The sequence below is a fragment of the Canis lupus genome, chromosome 15, assembly GCF_011100685.1.
Source record: "Canis lupus familiaris isolate Mischka breed German Shepherd chromosome 15, alternate assembly UU_Cfam_GSD_1.0, whole genome shotgun sequence".
Lineage (NCBI taxonomy): Eukaryota > Metazoa > Chordata > Mammalia > Carnivora > Canidae > Canis > Canis lupus.
The window spans coordinates 22,547,653-22,569,609 of record NC_049236.1 but is presented as its reverse complement, the minus strand read 5'-3'; the positions used below and the strand labels follow the sequence as shown (position 1 = coordinate 22,569,609).

The 21,957-nt window shown below is 33.0% G+C and overlaps 1 protein-coding gene across 1 annotated transcript in view; it reads left to right on the top strand.

Annotated features, from left to right (window-relative positions):
• PPP1R12A (protein phosphatase 1 regulatory subunit 12A) overlaps positions 1-21,957 on the top strand; it is a 139,265-nt gene that overhangs the window by 81,494 nt on the left and 35,814 nt on the right. The window contains 9 exon segments of the mRNA XM_038558529.1: positions 3,408-3,482; positions 4,226-4,314; positions 4,671-4,828; positions 8,665-8,786; positions 16,195-16,410; positions 18,237-18,331; positions 18,966-19,070; positions 20,006-20,173; positions 20,567-20,743. Of these exon segments, the coding sequence (XP_038414457.1) occupies positions 3,408-3,482; positions 4,226-4,314; positions 4,671-4,828; positions 8,665-8,786; positions 16,195-16,410; positions 18,237-18,331; positions 18,966-19,070; positions 20,006-20,173; positions 20,567-20,743 (1,205 nt within the window).

Genomic DNA, 21,957 nt, shown 5'->3' with positions numbered 1-21,957 from the left:
ATTTTTTAAAAATGTCATACTTCATGTTCAATCAAAATTAGTCTTTATTGTGTAAGCCTGTTTGGGTAAATTGATCTTGTCATTTGGTACTGTAAGTACTTGTAGATTAAAGATTTTTAGTAAATTTCTTTTTAAAATGATATCAAAGAAATGTACTTACAAAACTTTCACAGTTTAGATGAATCTTTACTAATAGAAAATACAATTTTGGTAAATGTATACTATAGAAAATGCAACAAATCATAGAAAATCTGAAAGTCTTTCTACATAAGAGTAGGAGAAATGTTCTTAAACAGATTTTTATCTTGTTTCTTTAACTTATTAAAGACATTTGCTGTCATTTTAACTCATTGTTACAAATTATGTGATACAGAGTTTAAACAAAGATTTTTGTTTCTTTATTAAAATAATTGTTTTACTAGAATGTACCCAAATATTGTCCCTTTTTAAGTATTAACTAAGATATTTTTCTAATTGGAATTTTCTTTTAATGCATATTACGGTGATTAGTAGACAACTTTTTAGTTTGATAGCTGTTATTACAAAGATTTAAATGAATAACAAAACCACTCTGCTTAACGAGCATACAGATTGTTTTTCCTGCTTTTATCTGAGCTTATTCTTATTTTCTATAAAGACAGTGAAGCAGTAGAGACCTAGAGTCTATTCCCACTTTGCTTTCATTGCCTGCATGACCTTGAGCAGATGTCATACTGTCAGCATAAGTTTCCTCATCTATGCAGTAGGATCTATAATGGTTGTCCTGACTACTTCACTGGTTGCTGTGAAAATGAAGAGAGATCACACCTGCAAAAGCAATTTAGTTAGAATAAGTGAGAAAAGAATAAATAGTCTATGAAGTTAGACTTCAACAGTAGGTCTGATGTGACTCTGGTAATTTACAGATGTATTGTAAACTAATTTTTAAGCAGTAATTTTTTTAAGATTGTTTTCTTGATTGGTAAGAGTTCTTATTTTCTCATACCTCAGCACTGTGCCCTCCTCTATTGTTTCTTGGTTGCGTTGAGTAATTCTGCTTGTATGCCCTGTGTTAGCATCCCATTAATGAAGCATAGTAGCCTTATAGTAGTTAGGAACCAGGTCATGTTTATAACTTTACAATTGGCTAGCTCATAACTGTCCTATATATTATTTAATGAGCATGGTTGAGTGCTATGCTTTTCTGAAATTAGAAACTTTTCTCTGTTTATAGCCTGCATTTTACTCTAGTTTTTATTCTCTATCAGCTGCTGTTTGCAAAGTAGACTCATTTATCAAGGGAGAAAGTGAAAAGAAAGGTTAGTAAGGTGATCCAATTTCTTATTCTTATAAAGGAAAATTCCTTGGTTACTAAAATAACCCCATTGCATTTAACCACGGCTAAAATTTAATTATAATTCAAAAAAATTTTTAAGATACAGTATTTCATTCATTAGAAGGGTTGATAAATGCTTAAAATAATACTTAAAAAGAAGCCAATGAGTTATTTTCACATAACATGATCTTGAAAACAATGCATAACATAGCATGTGTAACATTATAGAACTAATTATGCAAAGAGACTATGATATAGCAAAATGGATTAACATGTATTTCTAATCTAAAGGGTGCCTTCAAAATTTGAACCAGTTATTTTGTTTCAGAGCCACTTATTCTTCAGGAATTTAATTCTTAGCATTTAATACTCAAGGTTGTAAAGGGGGGGGAAGTTTATTAAAGCTAAAACATTTTCTCCTGGACTGAGTGGGAAAGGATAGACTGCCTCTTAAATCCTTGCTGGGAAGATTTTCTAATGAGAAAAGGCAGATATATAAAGTGTTTTTGAAGCCTGTAAATTTTAAATACGTTCATTCCCCTATCTTGATAAGGGAGCATTTCGTGTATTTTTAGAATACATTATATAGGCCGTATTTTTTTATTTTATAAACAGACAATGGAAAAAACAACTCAGATATTGGTAGCTTTTATCTCATTTTATAGTACTGGGAAATGTAACTCCCATCCAAGTAGATGGCAACATCCTAATGTTGGTCTAGAATTGAGAGTTGTAGATTTATTTTTTAATGAAAGAGTTTATGTGATTTTAGAAGTCATTATTTTCTACTCATCTGGCTTTTTTGTAGCTGCAAGATTCCTTTTATCAAAGAAATTTGAATTTTCTTTCAGAATGATATATTTTCTTGTTGAAAAAAATTTTTTTCTAAGAAAGGATCATATATTGGCCAACATATAAAGTAGAATGTATTATAATACCAAACTTTTTTTGACATTCTGGAAACCTGTACCAGTAGGGTTATTATAAGGACAAATGCAGGCAATGGGAGAAAACCTTACTATGTTTAGTCAACAGCTCTTTGAGATTTTCTTTTCCACAGTGAATAAAAATAGATTGACAGATGTGCATCTGAGCTAATTTTTGAAACTAAGGCATACCTGTGGCTTGCTGAACTTTTAGGCAGTTTAGAAATATATATATATATTTTTGTATATTTTTATTTTGTTATTCTGTTAAGACTTTAATTATTATGGAGGTAACAAAAAGAAAAAAGGCCTTAAAAGCTTAAACATATAGTTACATGACCCTGTAATTTCCCTTAGAGCTATGTCCCCCCAAAAATGAAAACCAATGTTCACTCAGAAACTTGTACACAAATGTTCATAGCAGTATTGTTATATATTACCATATACTACCATATACCATATACCATATACCATATACATATACCATACTGTTCATAGCAGTATGTTGGATATTAAAGCAAAAGCAAATATCCATCAACTGATAAATAGATTAACACATGTGGTGTGTCGTGCAATTATTCAGCAATAAAAAAAGATTACAGTTAGTATTCCATGTGGCAACATGGATGAAACTTGAAAACATACAAAGTGAAAGAAGCCAGTCACAAAGGACCATGTATTGTATGACTCCACTTACATGAAATGTTCAGAACAGGCAAATCTATAGTAACAGAACATAGATTAGTGGTTGCCTTGGGCTAGAGGATTGGGAAAGGAGATGAGGTGGGGAGGTCATTTCTTTTTGGGGTGATGAAAATGTCCTATAGTGATTATGGTGAAGGTTGTAATACTCCGTGAATATACTAAAAACAGTTGAGTTGTACGTTTTAAATGGCTATTTGTATGGTGAGTCTTATGTCAATAAAGCTGCTACCAAAGAGAGTAAGGGGAGATATATCAGCTGCTTCTCTCTCATATGGATTTCTCATACATCTCCTTTAGTCATATACTGTTGTGTTACTACATCTATAACAAACTACATACATAACTGCATACATAACAAAATGTTATCTAACTTCTTTCGATATGATTATACAGAATCACTGAAGGTGTTTTATAGTTTATTGACTTTTTACCATCACCAACCCCCTTTGTTTCCTACCTAGGGCCAGACAGCGTTTGATGTAGCAGATGAAGATATTTTAGGATATTTAGAAGAATTGCAAAAGAAACAAAATCTGGTATGTGTGATGACTGTCTAAAAATTGTAGTAGTGAAAAAAAAAAATAAAATAAAAAAAATAAAAAAATAAAAATTGTAGTAGTGAATTTTCCTAATAGCATTAACTTTCAGACAGTTGAGAAAGTATTTTTGTGATGTTTTATACTTTTTGATTTTAAGTTCTTCCTGACAGTCAAAACCATATGACAGTGAAAGAGAATAAAGGAATAGTAGTAGTGTTCAACCTTTTGTATTGCTTATGCCCATTTCTCTTACCTCCCCTTCACAAAATGAGTATTTCTATAATGTATAATGTACCCAAGAATAACATGGTTTTTGTAATTTCATGATAAAGTTTGCTTAGAAGATGGAGACTAAAAAAATCTCAGATTTCTAAAATAGCGGGCCCTAGATAAGGAAGAAATTTTCTAAGTAGGAAACAGATTTTTAAGTGTAGAGTACCATTAAACGTCCTAAGTGGCTCATTGGTCCTGACTTTATCAGTGATCTAAAGTTGGAGGGAGCAAAAACTTCAACTTTGTCCTTCACTTAGCTTTTTAACTATTTAGTTTTGTTTATTCTTTATTCAAGCCTCCACCCCCCCTTTTTTTTTTTCCAGGTAAAACTTAAATCTTTTATTTGTTTTGTTTTGGTTTTGTTTCATGTTTGGAAAACTACTTTGTTGTTATCTCAAATTCTGTGTTTTACTCATGAATACTGTTTTAATAGTATTCTTATTTTCATTTGCATAACTTTTATAAAGCTGCATAGTGAAAAACGGGAAAAGAAATCTCCGCTAATTGAATCAACAGCCAATATGGACAATAACCAGTCACAGAAGACCTTTAAAAAGTAAGTAAAGTATTCTATGTGGCAACATGGGTGGCTCAGTCAGTTAAGTGTCTGCCTTCAGCTCAGGTCATGATCCTGGGGTCCTGAGATCAAGCCCCATTTCGAGGTCCCTACTCAGCGGGGAGTCTGCTTCTCCCTCTGCCTCTGCCCTTCCCCCTGCTTGTGCTCTGTCTCTGTCAAATAAATAAATAAAAATTAAAAGTAAGTAAAATATTAAAGTAGATTTTGTTATTGTCATGAATGAATTGGCATGAAGACCATAGACATGATTATTAGATTTTTGTTCATCTGAGAAAAATTAATGATTTTTGGTCTTTCGTGTTTTTAATCATTTGAAAACTGTTTTCCTTTCACAGCAAAGAGACACTGATTATTGAGCCAGAGAAAAATGCATCCCGTATTGAATCTCTAGAACAAGAAAAAGTTGATGATGAAGAAGAAGGAAAGAAAGATGAATCTAGCTGCTCTAGTGAAGAAGATGAAGAAGATGACTCAGAATCAGAAGCTGAAACAGGTAAAATTTGAAGCATAACGGGATTTTCACTGCATTTTGATGGAATGTAAAGTAGGATAAACTTAGGCTTTAATTTTGAAACTTTTTGGCTGATTTGCTACTTGTTCAGATGTTGACAAGCCAGTAAATTATCTTTCAGGGAGTATTAGAAACTTGAATATAGTTGTGGGTTATTGTTCTCTAATGACCTGGAGGTTCTTACTCATCTCTGCATTTTGCTGAACTGTATTTTTAGGTTTGAAGAAGGTGAAGGTTCTCTTAGGATGGTACAGATAGGGTATAAATGGGTTCCCAGCAATTCAAGAATGCTCCTAATACTTTCTGAGGCCCAGAAACCCAGGAAGCTGATCCCAGTATCATCCCAAATATTTGCTAAATGATAGTAAAATTTTAGAAATTTGAGGCTGAGTCAAGATACTTTCCTGTGGGGTGTGGCGAAATTTGCTTTGTTTCGAGAAATGTTGAAGATACAGGAAAGTATAATACATCTTCATATTCCAGCTACCAAGAATGAACAGTTGTTGACATTTAGTTATATTGGCTTCAAATTTTTGTTTTAATAAAATTTTAAAATTACAGTTGTCTTCTTTAACCATGAGCCCTAGTCTGCTTCCCTTTCCTTTCTTGCCAAAGTCAGTAACTACCTTGAGTTTTCTCTTTGATCTTCCATTCTATTTTTACATTCTCATCTCATACATTCAGAAGTAAAATACAGTAATTAGAGAACAATTTTGTGTTTTTATTTTTATACCTAGGAGTTGTTATGCAACTTGCTTTTTGTTTTCGCTCAGAAGTTGTATTTTTTAGATATATTTACATCTGTCTGTATCTTTACCTGCATAACTTACCTTTAGTTGTTGTATAGTATTCACCAAATACATTGGTCTCCCTTCTGATAAAAATTTATCTTACTCCCATTTTTCCATTGTTGACAGTGACATAGTGATCATTTGTACAATTGCCTCTTTATATAGGTAAGAGATTCTCTACTAGGTATACTTAAATATTGAATTATTTAGTCACATTTTCAGTTTTCATGGATGTTGCCAGATTTCTTTACAAAGTCTTTATCACAATTTACATTCTTTTCCTTTTTATTATCAAGGGTATGGTTTCTGCATTCCTTCATCTGACCTACATGTTTTTATACATTTTATTTATCAGAGTGCTTTTTATTTTTTTTTTAATTTTTTTCATTTGTTTTTATCGAAGTTCAATTTTCCAACTCAGAGTGCTTTTTATTAAATAACATTTTTTTCTTATTGTGCATCAGTTAATCGTTCATATCCTCTGACCAATGTGAAATTCTGTAAATTTATCAGAAAAAATAGTCCATTTCCATTAAGATTTTTGATTAAAAAAAAATTTATCCTTATCAGGATCGGTATGGTGGTCATCAGTAAATATGAAGCTCTAGAATTTCTTGGGCTTCTTTATTTCCTCTAGACACAGCAATAACAGTTTTAGATCATTTTATTTTTGCTCAGCAAAATATTTCCTATAAGAAAATGCAGAAGCTAAAATTTACTAAATGAACATATCAGAAAAGATACTCATTATCTGTTTCCCATTAAAAACAAAATGTTAAACAGATAAAGGCTAGCTTTGTTGCCAGGTAGTGTGTTTTAAATTCCTTTATTTTATTGAAGCTTACTAACCCTACAATTAAATTATTTTTTGGTAAAACCACAAAGAATTTTTGAGATCTGTAAATGGCTAGATTTTAGTCACCAGGAATATAATTTTTAATTTATTGCTGTCATATTGCTGGGAGATAAATCAGCATATCTTTTGTTTTGGTGAGAGTATGGGTAAAATTGGAAAATAAAGCAACCGAGTAGTCATTGAATATTATAATTTGCTTTTATGACACGCTAATTAAAATATTTCTATTTATAAAAGTAAATTATATGACAATGGGCATGCACAGTTTTTAAAAACATGGACAGACTGGTTTATGAGTAATTGTATCTGTGGTTAATTTATTTAATCTCAGATATCTCTGTAATCTCAGATTTCTCAGATTTTTCCTGCTTTATATGGGTACTGTATAACAATGCTTTGTAGTAAAGTGCTAACTTTGCATAATAATTTTATAAAATTCAACTCTGCTAATTTAAATAAGATTAATACACATGCTTACCTAATATCATTTCAGTTAAATTTGTGCTGTTTCCTTTGTTCATTTTGTGAAAACTAGAAGCTGAAATGATATTATTGAAATTTAAATTTAGATTTAGATATCCACAAGTTTTAGTTATTTTTTATGTAGTTACTCTCCTCCCTTTGAGACATGTTTTGTCCCCCAATCTGTGGTAGAATGTATCACTACTAATCAGATCACAGTATGTGTGCACAAGAAAGCCAGAACTAGTACCTGGATCTTTTAACTAATATATCAGTTTTTTTTTACTAATGTAGTAGAATTCAAGAATCCAAGCATCTCACAGAAATTTCTGAGATTTTGTTATTAATGTTTTCTTAATTGGCCCCTTCTATATAATTAATTCACTGTTCCATGTTGGGCTTTGGGGAACTATTTAAAACAAACAAGACAAAAAAATAAATAAAACAAACAAGACTTCAGATGAGGCCAGTCTTGCCATTAACAAGCAAGTCTCCTGACCTCTTTGGTTGAAATTTCCTTGCTTATTAAATAAGAATTGGACTAAATGATCTGGATAGTTCTTTATAAACGGTTAGTTCTTTCTCCTTTTCTTTTTTTATTTTTTTTATTTTTTTTTTCTTTTTCTTTTTTTAATGATAAACTATACTGCTCTGTAACTACAAATAGAACTAATTGCCATCAAGTTGCATTGTATTCCTCCTTTGGAGTTTAAGCATACCAATCACTCTGCTCAGTTTCTCACTGAGCTAACTTTAAATGTTCCTCTGAAACATTGTACCATGATAATTTTGTTCTTCCTGTTGCTAGTGGTTGGTTTTGCCAGGAAAATTTGACTCTATCTCAAGAATTAATCCATGTAAATGCTGTATAGTTCCCTCTGTCTCATTCTTTTAATATCATCAAGGTTTTATCATACTTTATTTGGCAAGCTTGAGAAAACAGTCATTTCCCTGTAGAGCTACAGCTTGATTTGACAACTTCTAAGTTATTTCTTTTACTACTTTTTTGTAAGGTTATTTCCTTGGGAAACTATTTGATGTAAAATAATGATTTTGCTGATGTAAAATACCCTAATGATGTAAAATATCCTCTTTCATAAGGTATTTACCAAACTGGTTTTTTACAAGTGTTTTTTTTTTTTCCTCATAAATGAGCTGGAAATAGGAACTCAACCAAAAGTTTAATTTCCTTCCAAATGATTTATAAATTTGAGAGGTAGTTGAAGGAATAACCAGGGAAGCATATTTTTGCTTTTGGGCTTTTTTTTCCTCTAGGACTTGAAATTTTTATTCTTCATTGAAATCAAATTAATAGAAGGGCTTTAACAATATTAATAATGATAAATTGGATGGTGGACACTTGAGGTTTGTTCTTGTAACCTTTTTAGTTATGCTGTATTCATGCGCTCAGCTTTTAAGTATCATTTTTTTAATATTTCTATAATGTTAAATATATTAGTCAGATTCTGTTTTACTTTTTATTCTTAGAAGCTTTGTTGTTTGTCATCATGTTCTATTATTTATTTCAGCATACATATTGAGACATTTCTAGAAACTCCTTGAAAAAAATCACTTGTTATAAGGGAGAAAAATAGAAAAGACTTGAATTAACAAAACCTTAAACAAAAATAAATATAAAATACTATTTTTCTAGCATTGAAACAATCCATACTGAATCTTACTCAATATTTTTTGTGTTTTTGTAATAGATAAGACAAAGCCCATGGCTTCCGTAACTAATACCAATACTTCTAGTACACCAGCGGCTCCCGTGGCTGTCACAACACCTGTGTCATCTGGTCAGGCAACCCCTACGTCACCTATGAAAAAGGTAAGCTAAAATTGTGTTTGTTAAAAATACATATACTTTGTTTAAGTACTAAAGCATTAAGACAGTTCTTAAATTTTTATGGTTTATTCCAAAAATATTTAAGGTTTAGAATAAGAATATATTTTTATTTTTAATTTGACTGAGAAAGTATTAGTTTGCACATGAAAACTTATGGTCGTGGTAGTTTTTATTTTGTTGAACTTCTGAGAAACATGGGTTTTATATTCTTTATCCCTGTTCAGTAAAGGTGCATTTTGATAATTTGACATATGTGTGAATTAAGCACAGAAAATACTACCAAAAATCAAGGAGACAGCTAGAATCTAGATTTTCTAACTCTGTACAAAGCACCAGGCATGCAGGTATGGTATGCCAGTAAGAGTATGATATCTGATGTCGAATAAACCAGAGATCCACTCCTGACACCACTGCTTATTAATTGTAAGGACCTTGAGCAAGTTATGGTCTTCCTTATCTATCAGGAGAAAGCCAAACAAAAATAATAAACAAAGAGAAAATAAATTAGCATTAGGACTTTGAGAGAGAGAGCCTGGCTAATTGACTAAGCGCTCTCAAATTGGTAGTTTCATTTCTTCCTCTTCTCCCTTGTTCTGTTTCCAATTTGTTCTCTATCTTTTTGCTCCTTTTCTCCACCAAACAGTACTTTCCAATTAGTGTGTTCATCTTTTTAAAGATTTTTCTTTTCCCTGCTACTCTGAAACCTGTAGTTATTTTAACCCAAATTAAAGATTATGGGCGTTGTTCTAGTTTATCTTGTTTTTTTTTTACCACTGGTCTCTTTTTAAAGCCCTCTTTCCACCAACCCATACTTATCTTTAATGAGCATACTCATTTCCCTGTCTGTGTATACACACACACACACACACACACACACACACACACACTTTTTTGTGGAAACATTTAAGAATTGAGTGCAATCAATATAACTCTTTACCCCTAAATTCTTGAGTATGAATGTCCTAAATACAAAAGCATTTTCCTTCATTCTCATACTAAAATGATCCTATTTAGAATATTTAACTATGATATAATACTATTATCTATGTTTATTATATACAAACCTTAGTCAAGATTTTTTCAATTGTCCTCCTACTAATGTTCTTCTGTTTGTTTTTTTAAATCAAGGGCCCACTGAGGGATTGCACATTGTGTTTAACTGTCATGTCTCTGCCTTTGGACTTCTTATTTTGTTGCTTATCTGACATTATTTGGTTGGCATGGGTTTGAGGACTGATTTTAAATCCCTATAGTGTTTCTATTATATTGTCGACATTCTTGATCTTTGGATTTGGCTCCAAGTGGTGAAAATATGAATCTTTTAGAATAATAAACTAGAGAATTTTTTGAAAATCCATACTGCTGGTAATAATCTTTTTCTAAAACTGTTACTGAGGAAAGAGATAATGTGGATTCTTAGTGGTAGAAATGAATACATAGATTTCACTGGTACAGTTTGAATATCAGGAAATGATGCGAATGATTTATCTTACCTTCTGTATTCCAGAACTGAGTGCTTCCTGAATTCAGCTAGAAGCTATGTTCACATGATAATAATCATATATTCTTAAAAATGAAATCCTCCAGGGGTAATTGCAGAATTTTAAAGATAATTATGCTATAACAGGAGTCATCATAGGTTGCTTTAAACTTTATTTAATTATAGAACCCTTGTATACTTCTTCAATGAGTACCAGACGTTAGCTCTTTTAATTTAATATATGTTAAAATTACAGGATTATCAGAAATTCCCAAAAGCTCATCTTGAAATATCTGGCCACAAACAACTAACTAACTGGCTCTCATTCTTTTGAGTATTTAACTAAGCAGTCTCCTACTATAGTCCCGTAATTGCACTAGACTTCTTTTGATCAATTATATTTTTCTCAAGCATAGCCCCAAATTTAATAACTTAATTGCTCGTAATAACTTTTAATAACTGTTAAAGTTATAACTTACTGTTAGAGTAATAATAATAACTGTTAGAGTTACCCCAGTAACCTCTTTCCTATAAAAAATCCTTATTCAGAACTACTTCTGATTCTGTAATTAAATCGATCTAATAACCATCTGCTTCTATGATTTGCATATTGAGAAACTCCATTTTGTTTTCAATTTCAGAAATCATAGCTTACTTTGAAGATTATGTTTTTTTAGTCTTTATTCTTAAGGTTTTGTAGCCAAATTTTATTTTAATCAATAAAGTCATGGTATACAAATAATTTGAAGTATTATTTTAATGGATAGAACAATCTTATTTTGTATGACTTTTATTTATTTATTTATTTTAAAGATTTTATTTATTCATGAGAGAGAGAGAGAGAGCGAGAGAGGTAGAGACACAGGCAGAGGGAGAAGCAGGCTCCATGCAGGGAGCCTGACGTGGGACTCAATCCCAGGTCTCCAGGATCACACCCTGGGCTGAAGGCGGCGCTAAACCGCTGGGCCACCCAGGCTGCCCTTTGTAAGACTTTTAAACCTTGTTATGTTCGGTGATACTTTCTATGTTAATTTAGCATTTTAATGTTTTCTAAATTAGTTTCAAGAATTTTCCTTTACTTAGACCTAACAGATGAATTTCTTTAGATGAATTGTTAATCTGTAAATGCATCTTAAAAGATTTTGTAGTTAAGAGCTCTATTTTTAGATTCCTAGTCGCTACTCTGGTTTTGATATTTAGACAAAGATATCTTCAGTTTTATTGCTTTCTCCACCAGTGCATAAACATGTACATACTCATGGCAAGGAATAGATCACAAAACTGGAAGCTCTATAACAGCATTAAATATCATTTATATTCTCTAATAACTCAGGATAGCTACAGAGAAATGTAGATACATTCTTTTTAAATGATCTTCCTTTAAGTTCTTAACTCTTCAGCTAATATTAAAGAACCGTTTATGTAGCAGTGACACCAGGACTTTGATTTGTAGAGATGTTTCCTATAAAATTATCAGTTTGGTATATGATTTAAAATTTTAACCATAGGGGCACCTGGCTGACTCAGTCAGGAGACCATGTGACTCTTGATCTCGGGGTCATGAGTTTAAAACTGCAATGGGGGTAGAGATTATTAAAAACTGAATAATAAGTAAACTGAGGGCAGCCCCGGTGGCGCAGCGATTTGGTGCCGCTTGCAGCCTGGGGCGTGGTCCTGGAGATCCGGGATCGAGTCCCACGTCAGGCTCCTGCGTGGAGCCTGCTTCTCCCTCTGCCTGTGTCTCTGCCTCTCTCTCTCTCTGTGTTGCTCATGAATAAATAAATAAAATCTAAAAAATAATCATAATAGGTAAACTGAAATTTTAACAGTAAGTTTATATACTCTCTTTAATCAAAATAAATATTGTTGGGATCTCTGAAAAATATTACCTATTTTGCTGTAGACACATAAATTCTGATAAATGTAAACTGTATTTACTAGATGGTAAAAATTCAAAATTTTCTTGGAATTACATATTTTGATTGGGTCCAATTAAGTATAATAAGAATTAAATTTAATAACTATGTACTGGGATGCCTGAGTGACTCAGCAGTTAAGCATCTGCCTTTGGCTCAGGGCGTGATCCTGGAGTCCCGGGATCGAGTCCCGCATCGGGCTCCCTGCATGGAGCCTGCTTCTCCCTCTGCCTATGGTCTCTACCTCTCCCTCTCTGTGTCTCTCATGGATTCAAAAGAAAAAAAGAAACACACAGACAAAAAAATACTATGTACTGTGGGCATATGATGTATGCCAGTAAAAGTGTACAAATGTAGAATAATGGCTTAAAAACGGAAGAGAGAGTTGCCTGGGTGGCATAATCAGTTGAGCAGATCCTGTTTGGGACTCTCTCCCTTTCCCTCTGCCCCTCCCAACCCCCCACATGTGCTTGGTCCCAAGTGCGTGCACGCACACACATGCTCTCTCACTCTCAGTTAAATAAATATTGAAAAAAGTAAAAATGGAAGAGATCATATTTGATTCAAGGTAATAAAATTAGAACATTTGAGATAGATCTTGAATGAGTAGATAGTATTTCAGCTGACAGAGAGAAGGAGAGTTTGTAAGTTTACTGAAAGGAAGAGAAGATAAACAATGTGAGCAAAGTTGGGATAATGTGGAATATTTTGTAGGAAAAAATAAGTTGTGAAATTTGGTTGATTTTAGGGAACATATACAAAGTAAAACAGAAAAATAAAGCCAGATTATGGAATGTCTTTATTTCTTTGGTAACATTTTTATAGTTTGATAGATAATAGAGAACCATAGAAAATGTTTGTGCAAGGCCATGAGAGAATTATTCTTTATAGGATATATTTTGGCAGCAACATACAGGTGTATTTGAGGAGAGGCTAATTCAGAGAAGATTGATTAGAAAGTCATTGAAGTTGCCCAAGATGATAAACTACAGAAGTGGCAGTGGTCTTACAAAGGAGAGGAGATTCAGAGCCTTGGCACCTAATTTATAAATGGGGGAAAATGACTAAGAAGTCTAACATGACTATGAAGTTTCAAATATAGGGAATTGAAGAAATATATCATTGCTAACAGAAATAGGGAACTGAGGGAGAGCCAGTTTGGAAATAAAGGTTTGATTTTAAATATGTCGAGTTTTAGGTTCTAATGGTAGTTCTATATGGTTCATTCTCCAGGTAAATAGAAATTCAGGGCTGGGAATTTAGGAGTCAGACTGAACTAGAGATAAATTTTAGAATAAGCTGAGTACAGTTAGCTTGAGGAAGGATAGAAGACCCTATTCCTAACCCTCAGGAGAAGGAAGTAGAAAAGGAAGCTGGGAGATCTGAGAACAGACTCTTGAGATGCTTATGTTGCAGGACAATGCTAACAACAGCACGAAGACCAAGAAGGAGGGTGGTCAGAAGAGTAAGAAAGTCAAAACAGTGCCCTGTTACAAAAACCAAAAGAAGAGTGTCAGGGAGCAGGTGTAGTTGAGTATTTCAGAGATGTTCATATACAGACCAAATAAAATTGAAAGGAGCTTTGAAACACATAAACCCTTAAACCCAACTTCACATTAGGCAGAATGGAGGTATATCAATCATTGCAGTGCAACAAATGTCCATTTCAAAATGAATAATACTGCCTCATCTTTCTCAACTCTAAAACAGCAGTAATAATAGCATTCCATTGGGTGGTTGCAAAGACTAAATGAGATAACCCATCAAAAGCACTTTTAAGCTTAGAACCTGACAGGAGTAAACATCTATTAAATGTTAGCTTCTGTTCTAACATTCAGTAAATGTTAGGTTACCTATTTTATCATGGAGGGGGTACCTTTATTTCCATTTTGGGCTTTAATATTTTTATTGATTTGTTTATTTTTAAAGATTTTATTTATTTGTTCATGAGAAACAGAGAGAGAGAGGCAGACAGATACAGGCAGAGGGGGGAGAAGCAGGCTCCATGCAGGGAGCCCGACGTGGGACTCAATCCTGGGTCTCCAGGATCACACCCTGGGCTGAAGGCGGTGCTAAACCGCTGAGCCACCCAGGCTGCCCAGGGTTTTAATATTTTTAAATGGTTGAGAAAATCAAAAGAATACTTTGTGACACAAATTGAAATTCCAATGTGCCTAAATAAAGTTTTATTAGATCACAGCTACGTTCATTCACTTATGTATTACCTGTGGCTGCTTTTGTGCAACAGTGTAAATGAATAGTTATAACAGAGACTCTGTGGTCTGCAAAACCTAAAATTCATAAATGGTCCTTTATAGAAAAGTTTACCAACCCCTATTCCTGAATGTTATGACTTCAGGCTCAGAAATCAATAACCAATCATCTCAGTGCCTGTATTATTGTATAAAATGTTACAGAAGTCCCTGGACTTTCTCGGTCATTGGAACCATTAATGTTTTATTAATTTTTTTCACAGTGCCTCTTGGCCAAAACAAGTACCTCTGTTCCGTTTATTAAGTAGTTAAGTGCAAGTAAGTTAACAATGGCAGTTTGTGCAATGTCCAACAGATGTCACTGTGCTTTTTCTCAAAACTTTAAAGTATCTTACAGTGCCTTTGTGATTTTACTCTGGCACCCTAGAATACCTCAATGCACATTTTGGGAACTGAGGAATGCGGTATATCATGAGTCTATTTTTTTTTACCCTGTTGATAGGAATTAATTACAGGAAGTATCTTACACAATAGTTTTGTCTATGAAATAGCCTTCTGACATCCTCGGTGCTTTAACAAGCTCTCTTAAACTGCTTAAGTATAGACAACTTTGGTAATAACTATGGAAAAAAGTGGGTTTTTTAAATTACCCATATCCTATGCTTATAGGAATTAATTACTGTATTTACCCATCTATTCTTAATTGTGGTTAAATATTTAAACTTTGTGAGTTAATGAAATGAACTAGTTAAAGGTACCACATGTTTCATTTTTAGGGCTTTTGGAAAGTATTTGTACAAAAAATTAGTTTTTAGTTAGAATGTTTAAATTAGCATTTGGTGGTAAAATCAAATAATAAGTTTAAGGATATGGTATTAAAAATACTGAATTAAGTATTATAAGTGGAAGATCTATCAGTTATTACTTTTTGTTGATTATGCTGAATTAAAAATGTTTTAACCCAAGTATATAAATGAATAAAATCAAAATTCAAGCCCAATAGTTTGTTCATTCATATACTGCAACGTTATCTGCTCCGTGTGCCTTTAACTGCTTTAGAAATTTCTTTATTAGATTCTTTCAGAATTTCTCTCTCATGCTAAAACTAGAACTTGTTCCCAGTGACTTTTAAGATTGGATCATTACCCAGTTATTGGGTTTTAATTTGTTATAAAATTCTTTTTTTAAAAAGTGTGTTTTGATCATAACTTCCTTTTCTGTTTTTATGCTTTCAATCTTTATCTCTTTACCTGTCTTATTTTAATTGGCTTTAGTATGATTTCATTGCTCCCATCATGCCTGTGGTGGAATCAGTAGATCCTGCATCATGGAGGCAGGGCTTGCGCAAAACTGGCATTGTTCTTGTGCCCAATAAGGGTGAAAAATCTATGGTGAGGCATTTCTATGTGCAAGGATTATTTATATTAGGTTACAGCATAACAAGTTTAATATGAATATTGGTTCCAAAGATGCATGGTTTTATAGTCCTTATGGTGTGCTCATTTCTGTTCTCTGTATTTGCATCATAATTTTTCTGTGTGATATAAAGTGTGGAGTGTGTTATTAAATCTAACTTTTGGAAAGGTAGTTCTTTTTTTTTTTTTTTTCAGTTTTAGATCTTTACATTTTTTACTAAGACATTAACCTACTTAGTAAAAGTGTTTCTCCTGAAACTATTAACTATAATTTGAAACATATTATCTGTAAACTTGTCATTTCCAGCTTAGGATTGATTAGTCTTGATAATTTTTTTCTTTTCCTTAAAAATAAAATAAAAACAGTTTCCAACCTCAGCTACAAAAGTTTCTCCCAAAGAAGAAGAGAGAAAGGATGAGTCTCCTGCATCTTGGAGGTTAGGACTTAGAAAGACTGGCAGTTATGGCGCACTTGCAGAAATCACAGCATCTAAAGAGGCTCAGAAAGACAAAGACACTGCAGGTGTTATGCGTTCAGCTTCAAGTCCCAGGCTTTCCTCCTCTTTGGATAATAAAGAAAAGGTAATCTATTTCACAATCTGATTTCTATCAAAATTCTAATAATTTTTTTTTTAGGAACATCAAATCCAATGAATTTTCTACTATATATCATTATTAGATCTGTGTATGAACTTAATTCACCTGACTTAATGAATCACATGATAATACAAATATACCCACCTTAAACAAATGTCCATATGGAATTACAGGCATATATCAGAGATACTGTGGTTTTGACTCCAGACCACTACAATAGGGCAAGTCAGATGAATGTTTTTCTTTCCCATTGTATTTAAAAAATATATTTATACTATAGTCACTTAGTGTGCAGTTGCATTATGTCTAAAGAAAATATACATGCCTTAATTAAAAAATACTTTATTAAAGCTAAAAAGCACTAATCATAATCTGAGCTCTCAGCAGTTTGTAATCACTGATCAGAGATCGCCACAGCAAATATAATAATAATGAAAACACTTGGAGGTACCTGGGCAGCTCATTTGGCTAAGTGTTTGGCTCTTGGTTTGGGCTTAGCTTATGATGAGGGCTCTACCCTCAGTGCAGTCTGCTTGAGATTCTTTCTCCTTCTCCCTCTCTCTCTCTGCCCTTCCCCTGCTCATAAGTCTTTAAAAAAATATATTAAAATATTGTGGGAATCACCAATATTGTGACAATTTGTGACATAGACACAAAGTGAGCAAAAGCTGTTGGATATGCTGGAATGTACTTGCTCGATGGAGGGTTGTAACAAATTTCAATTTGTAAAAACAATTTCTGTTAAGTGCAGTAAAATGAAGTTCACCTCTAAAAGTATTGGGAAGATCAGATGTATTCACCCAAAAATTAAATTATGAGACTATACTCAAAAAAAAACTTCACCCTACTTAAAAGCCTGCAATAATATGTATTAAGGGGCATTTATTCTAGAATTTATTTATTTGTTCCAGAATGTAATTATACTCATAGAGTCCATTCATCTAATACCTGTAATTTTTTATCTTCTATTTCATCTGATACATCAAAAGCAACCTCTTTCTGATGAATAGTTTTAATAACTATATTTGGAAGGTAGTATTAAGTTATAAATTATATCAAGTAGAATGTACCACAGTTCATTCAGTGATAATTTATTTAGCTGGATTATTTATTTTCTGTTGCATTTCTAGTGCTTGGACTTTTTTCCAGATAGTTTCCTTCCTCTATTTAAAAGTGTTTCTTTGTATCAAATTCAGAAATGGAATTTCTCATCAAGTAATTTTAATGTTTTTTATTTTTATAAATTGATTGCCTAATTATTTTCCAAGTACTTGATGCCAGTATAGTGGGAATATATCAGATGCCATTACTACTAGAGTCTCAACTTGATTTCGATAAGTATAATCTAAGTAATTTTCGTTCTGAATATTTTAATGTTACATCAAAGTAGTAAATAACTTACATAACATAAATAACTGAGACTTAACCCATCAACCATATTTGAGACCTTATTTCTCTGGAAAAATAAGAATATTTTACTTTATTATACTGCATTACCTTACATAATCTGTTATAGAAGTTTAAAAAAAGTCATTAAAGTGTAGAAGAAGTTTTTTCCTTATATTAAAATATTGCCTAAATCTAGATTAAAGTAGAAAGAAAAGAAAATTGGTTTAAATAGGCTATTAGTATTATTAATAGACATTAATTTTAAAGTGTAGCTAGGAACTTTGGAAACATAAAGTGAACTGTGATGGCTGTATAATTGTACACTGTTGAATACTCTTTCCTTAATACTTTTAGCAGCTCCTGTAATATCACGCAGATTTGTTTTTACTCCTTTTTTTTTTTTTTTTTTTTACTTTGTGTAGGAGAAAGATAGTAAAGGAACTAGGCTTGCGTATGTTGCGCCTACAATACCAAGACGACTAGCCAGTACATCTGACATTGAAGAGAAAGAAAACAGGTGCATTCATTATAATTTGCTTTATGTTTTTACTATGAAATCTTTATTGGGGTGCTTGGATGACTCATTTGCTTAAGTATCCAACTCTTGACTTCAGCTCTGGGTTGTGACATGAACCCCGCCTCGGGCTCTTTGCTCGGCCTGCTTGGGATTTGCTCTGCCCTCTCTCCTCCCCAAATGCGGACATTTAAATTGTCTGATATTTTGTGATCATAAGTAAAATTTCCGTAAAATCTTAATTTCCCCTCCTATAATTAGGAATATACCCTAGGAATAGAATCTTAGAACTGGAATTACTTTCACTTCTTAATAAATATGCCAAAGTGGGACACCTGGGTGGCTTAGTGGTTGAGCATCTGTCTTCAGCTCAGGGCGTGATCCCAGGGTCCTGGGATCGAGTCGCACCTCAGGCTCCCTGTGGGGAGCCTGCTTCTCCCTCTGCCTGTCTCTCTGCCTCTCTGTGTCTCTCATGAATAAATGAAAAAATATTTAAAAAAAGAAAAAGTAAATGTACCAAAGTGTTTTCCCAAAGGATTTTACTGGTTTTTGCTTCTACTAATGTTTATTCATATACAGCTTTCTTAATTCTATTGTAAAATTCTATACCAGAATTTGAAGGATGTTCTTTTCGCAGAGATTCTTCAAGTTTGCGAACAAGTAGTTCCTATACAAGAAGAAAATGGGAAGATGATCTCAAAAAGAATAGCTCAGTTAATGAAGGATCAACTTACCATAAAAGGTAATATAATTCTTAAGTAACTTTCATGTATTATTTTATAAAAATATGAGGCAATTTTTTTGGAGCCCTCAATATCATTGAGAAAATACATGCTTTAACTAATATGTCTTGTTATTTAAATAAAACATCACTTAAAGGCAGAATATATATTTAAAGATGGGTGAAAATTTGATTCTATTTATGTCTTCCTATTGTATATATATTTAATTAGATTTTATATATTAGAAGTATCTTTTAGGTTGTAGCGTATTTAAAAGGAACTCCTTATATAATTGACTAGAGCAGTTGAAATAGATCAGTGTCTTCAGTAATCTGGTCATTATTTAGTGACCTGGAAGTTTCCACTTTTCTTAGAACTCAGAAATAAGGAAATGTCTTGAATGAAAATGTTGGGAATAATATCACATTGAAGGAGCGGGGGGGGGGGGGGGGGGTGGCGGGAACAGGACATAAATATTTCTCTGCTAAAAGCAGCCAGAAAGAAGAGTAAAAGATGAGCAAGTATAATATAGGCATGGGTCACTCCTAAGGATATGCCTCATTACTGAAACACTCTTCTTCAAAAAGATCCATCTTAACCTTCCCTGGTTAAGATTTTGATAAAACCAAACCCCTGACTATTTTTCTCAGACCCAGCCTGGCATGACCACATGATCTGTAACAGTTCCAGGAATGTAAAAAACAGTTCCAGGAATGTAAAAAAAACAGTTCCAGATCAGATCATCTTTGAGTCCTTTTTGAGGGAGGGGGAGGCAGTAAAATGATACACTACCAAATTAGTGAAGTCATCCAGACTCCTAGCAAGTTGTAGATGCAACTCTTGGTGCTGGAGCTGGTGGATCTTTCCTAGTCTTGTGAATCTGTATAATATATAGACATTAACTATAGAATACACATATAAACACATCCTATATAGATATGACTCTTTCCTTTAGTTGCTCCTTTGGTAGAAGACCAGATGATTTGATTAGTTCTAGTGTTCCAAGCACCACATCAACACCAACAGTTACCTCTGCAGCTGGGCTTCAGAAAAGCCTGCTTTCCAGCACAAGCACTACTACAAAGATTACAACGGGTTCTTCCTCAGCAGGCACACAAAGCAGGTGAGTCACAGATACACTTTGTGTTCAAGCCTATTGTGTGCTTATGTACGTGCATGCATTTTTGTTTAGAAGATTGTGGGGCTCTGGATTTTTTCATTTACCTCATTAAAATTATTTACAAGCAAAATTTGGTTCCAAAAGAGGCAATTATGCATGTCTGGGGAAAAAATTAAGTTCCTGAATTATTAACTTTCCTTGAATCAGGCTACTTAAAATGTAAATTTCTCCTTTAACAGCTCTGGGTGAGCTTTTTGGTTCATAGTTGAAAGATGTCTTGCCATGTGTCTTAAAAAAATCCATCCCTGTAGTCACATGTTTTGGCTGCTAGAAAGTGCTTTCATTGTTTAGCTGTTTTCCTTTTCTCTTTTTGTGTTGCTGCTTATGATGCGATAGTACCTCAAATCGTTTGTGGGCTGAGGATAGTACTGAAAAAGAAAAGGACAGTGTTCCTACGGCATTGACCATCCCTGTTGCTCCAACTGTTGTAAATGCTGCAGCCTCAACCACAACCCTGACTACAACTACTGCTGGCACTGTCTCCTCCACATCAGAGGTCAGGGAGAGACGCAGGTGTGTAAAGGTCCTCACAGGACTGCTGATGTATCTTGCCCAGTGATGAAAGTTGTTTGTTTTGTTTTTTGATCTTGTCAAGTTGGTGACAATCTCTTCAGTAAGTTAATAAATGAAATAACCTGTATCAGCTCTGAACTTGCAGATTGATATAATAGGCAATTATTAGCATTTCAGCTTGGTGACTCCCTCTGACAGAATTGATGTTTTTATCTTAAGGCAGTGAGCTAGATACTTAGTAGTCTTCTTAGCCATCTTCATTTCTTTAGTGGTTGTTTTAATTCAAGGTATTTTTGTGATGAACATCTAAACACACCCAATCAGATCAGACTTATGGAAGACTAGATCTAATGTGACAAAACAGATTTTTCATTCTTCTGTTTCCAAATTATTAAAAACTTAGGTGGATGTTAACTGTTTTTGTTCTTATTTTTGAGATTTTAAGATTCTGAGATTCTCTTAAAGAAAGGTCTTTAGGGCATACATGTAAGCCAAATAATTTTTAAGAACATTGAATACATTCATTTAGTTTTATTAATAGCACATAAAAGGTACTCATTAATTAAATTGCTTAAATAGTTGATGAATTTATTTTGTGTGCTTAAATGTTAAGAGCATTGCACACTTCTTGCTGCTGCTAATTGGTATTTCGGAATCATAGATGTGGAAAGGAACTTACCTGTGATATCCTTGCTTTACAGAAGGAAACTAAGACCCAGAGTTATTTTAAGTGACTTTTCCACTTTTATTTAGTTAATTAGTATGAGAACTAAGACAAAGCCCAAGATTCCAGGAGAATCAGTCAACTATATTTTTCTGCTTATATCATGCATAGTTCCTGGCTTTGAATTTTGTTTTTCCTCTTGAAGAAAAAGGAAGTCTTAGGAAACTCAGTGCAACCATTTCTGTATTTTATTCTTTCAAAATTAAATTAGCTACATAACTGTTTGTTTGTTTTTTAATGAAAATACCAATCAGATTAACTTTGTCATATTTCTGGCATGTAGTATTCATATATAGTCTTTAGTCTTTGTCTCTGGTGCCAGTAAAGTGCATGGCCTGTCATATTAATATCCTTACAGTAATATTTGTGGTGAATATATGAAAAATAAAACATTAAATTTGTAAATGTTAATTATTTTCTATATTTGCATCTTTATTTTCTTTATTTTCTACCAATATGTCTACATTTTTATTCTATTTTTATGATAAAC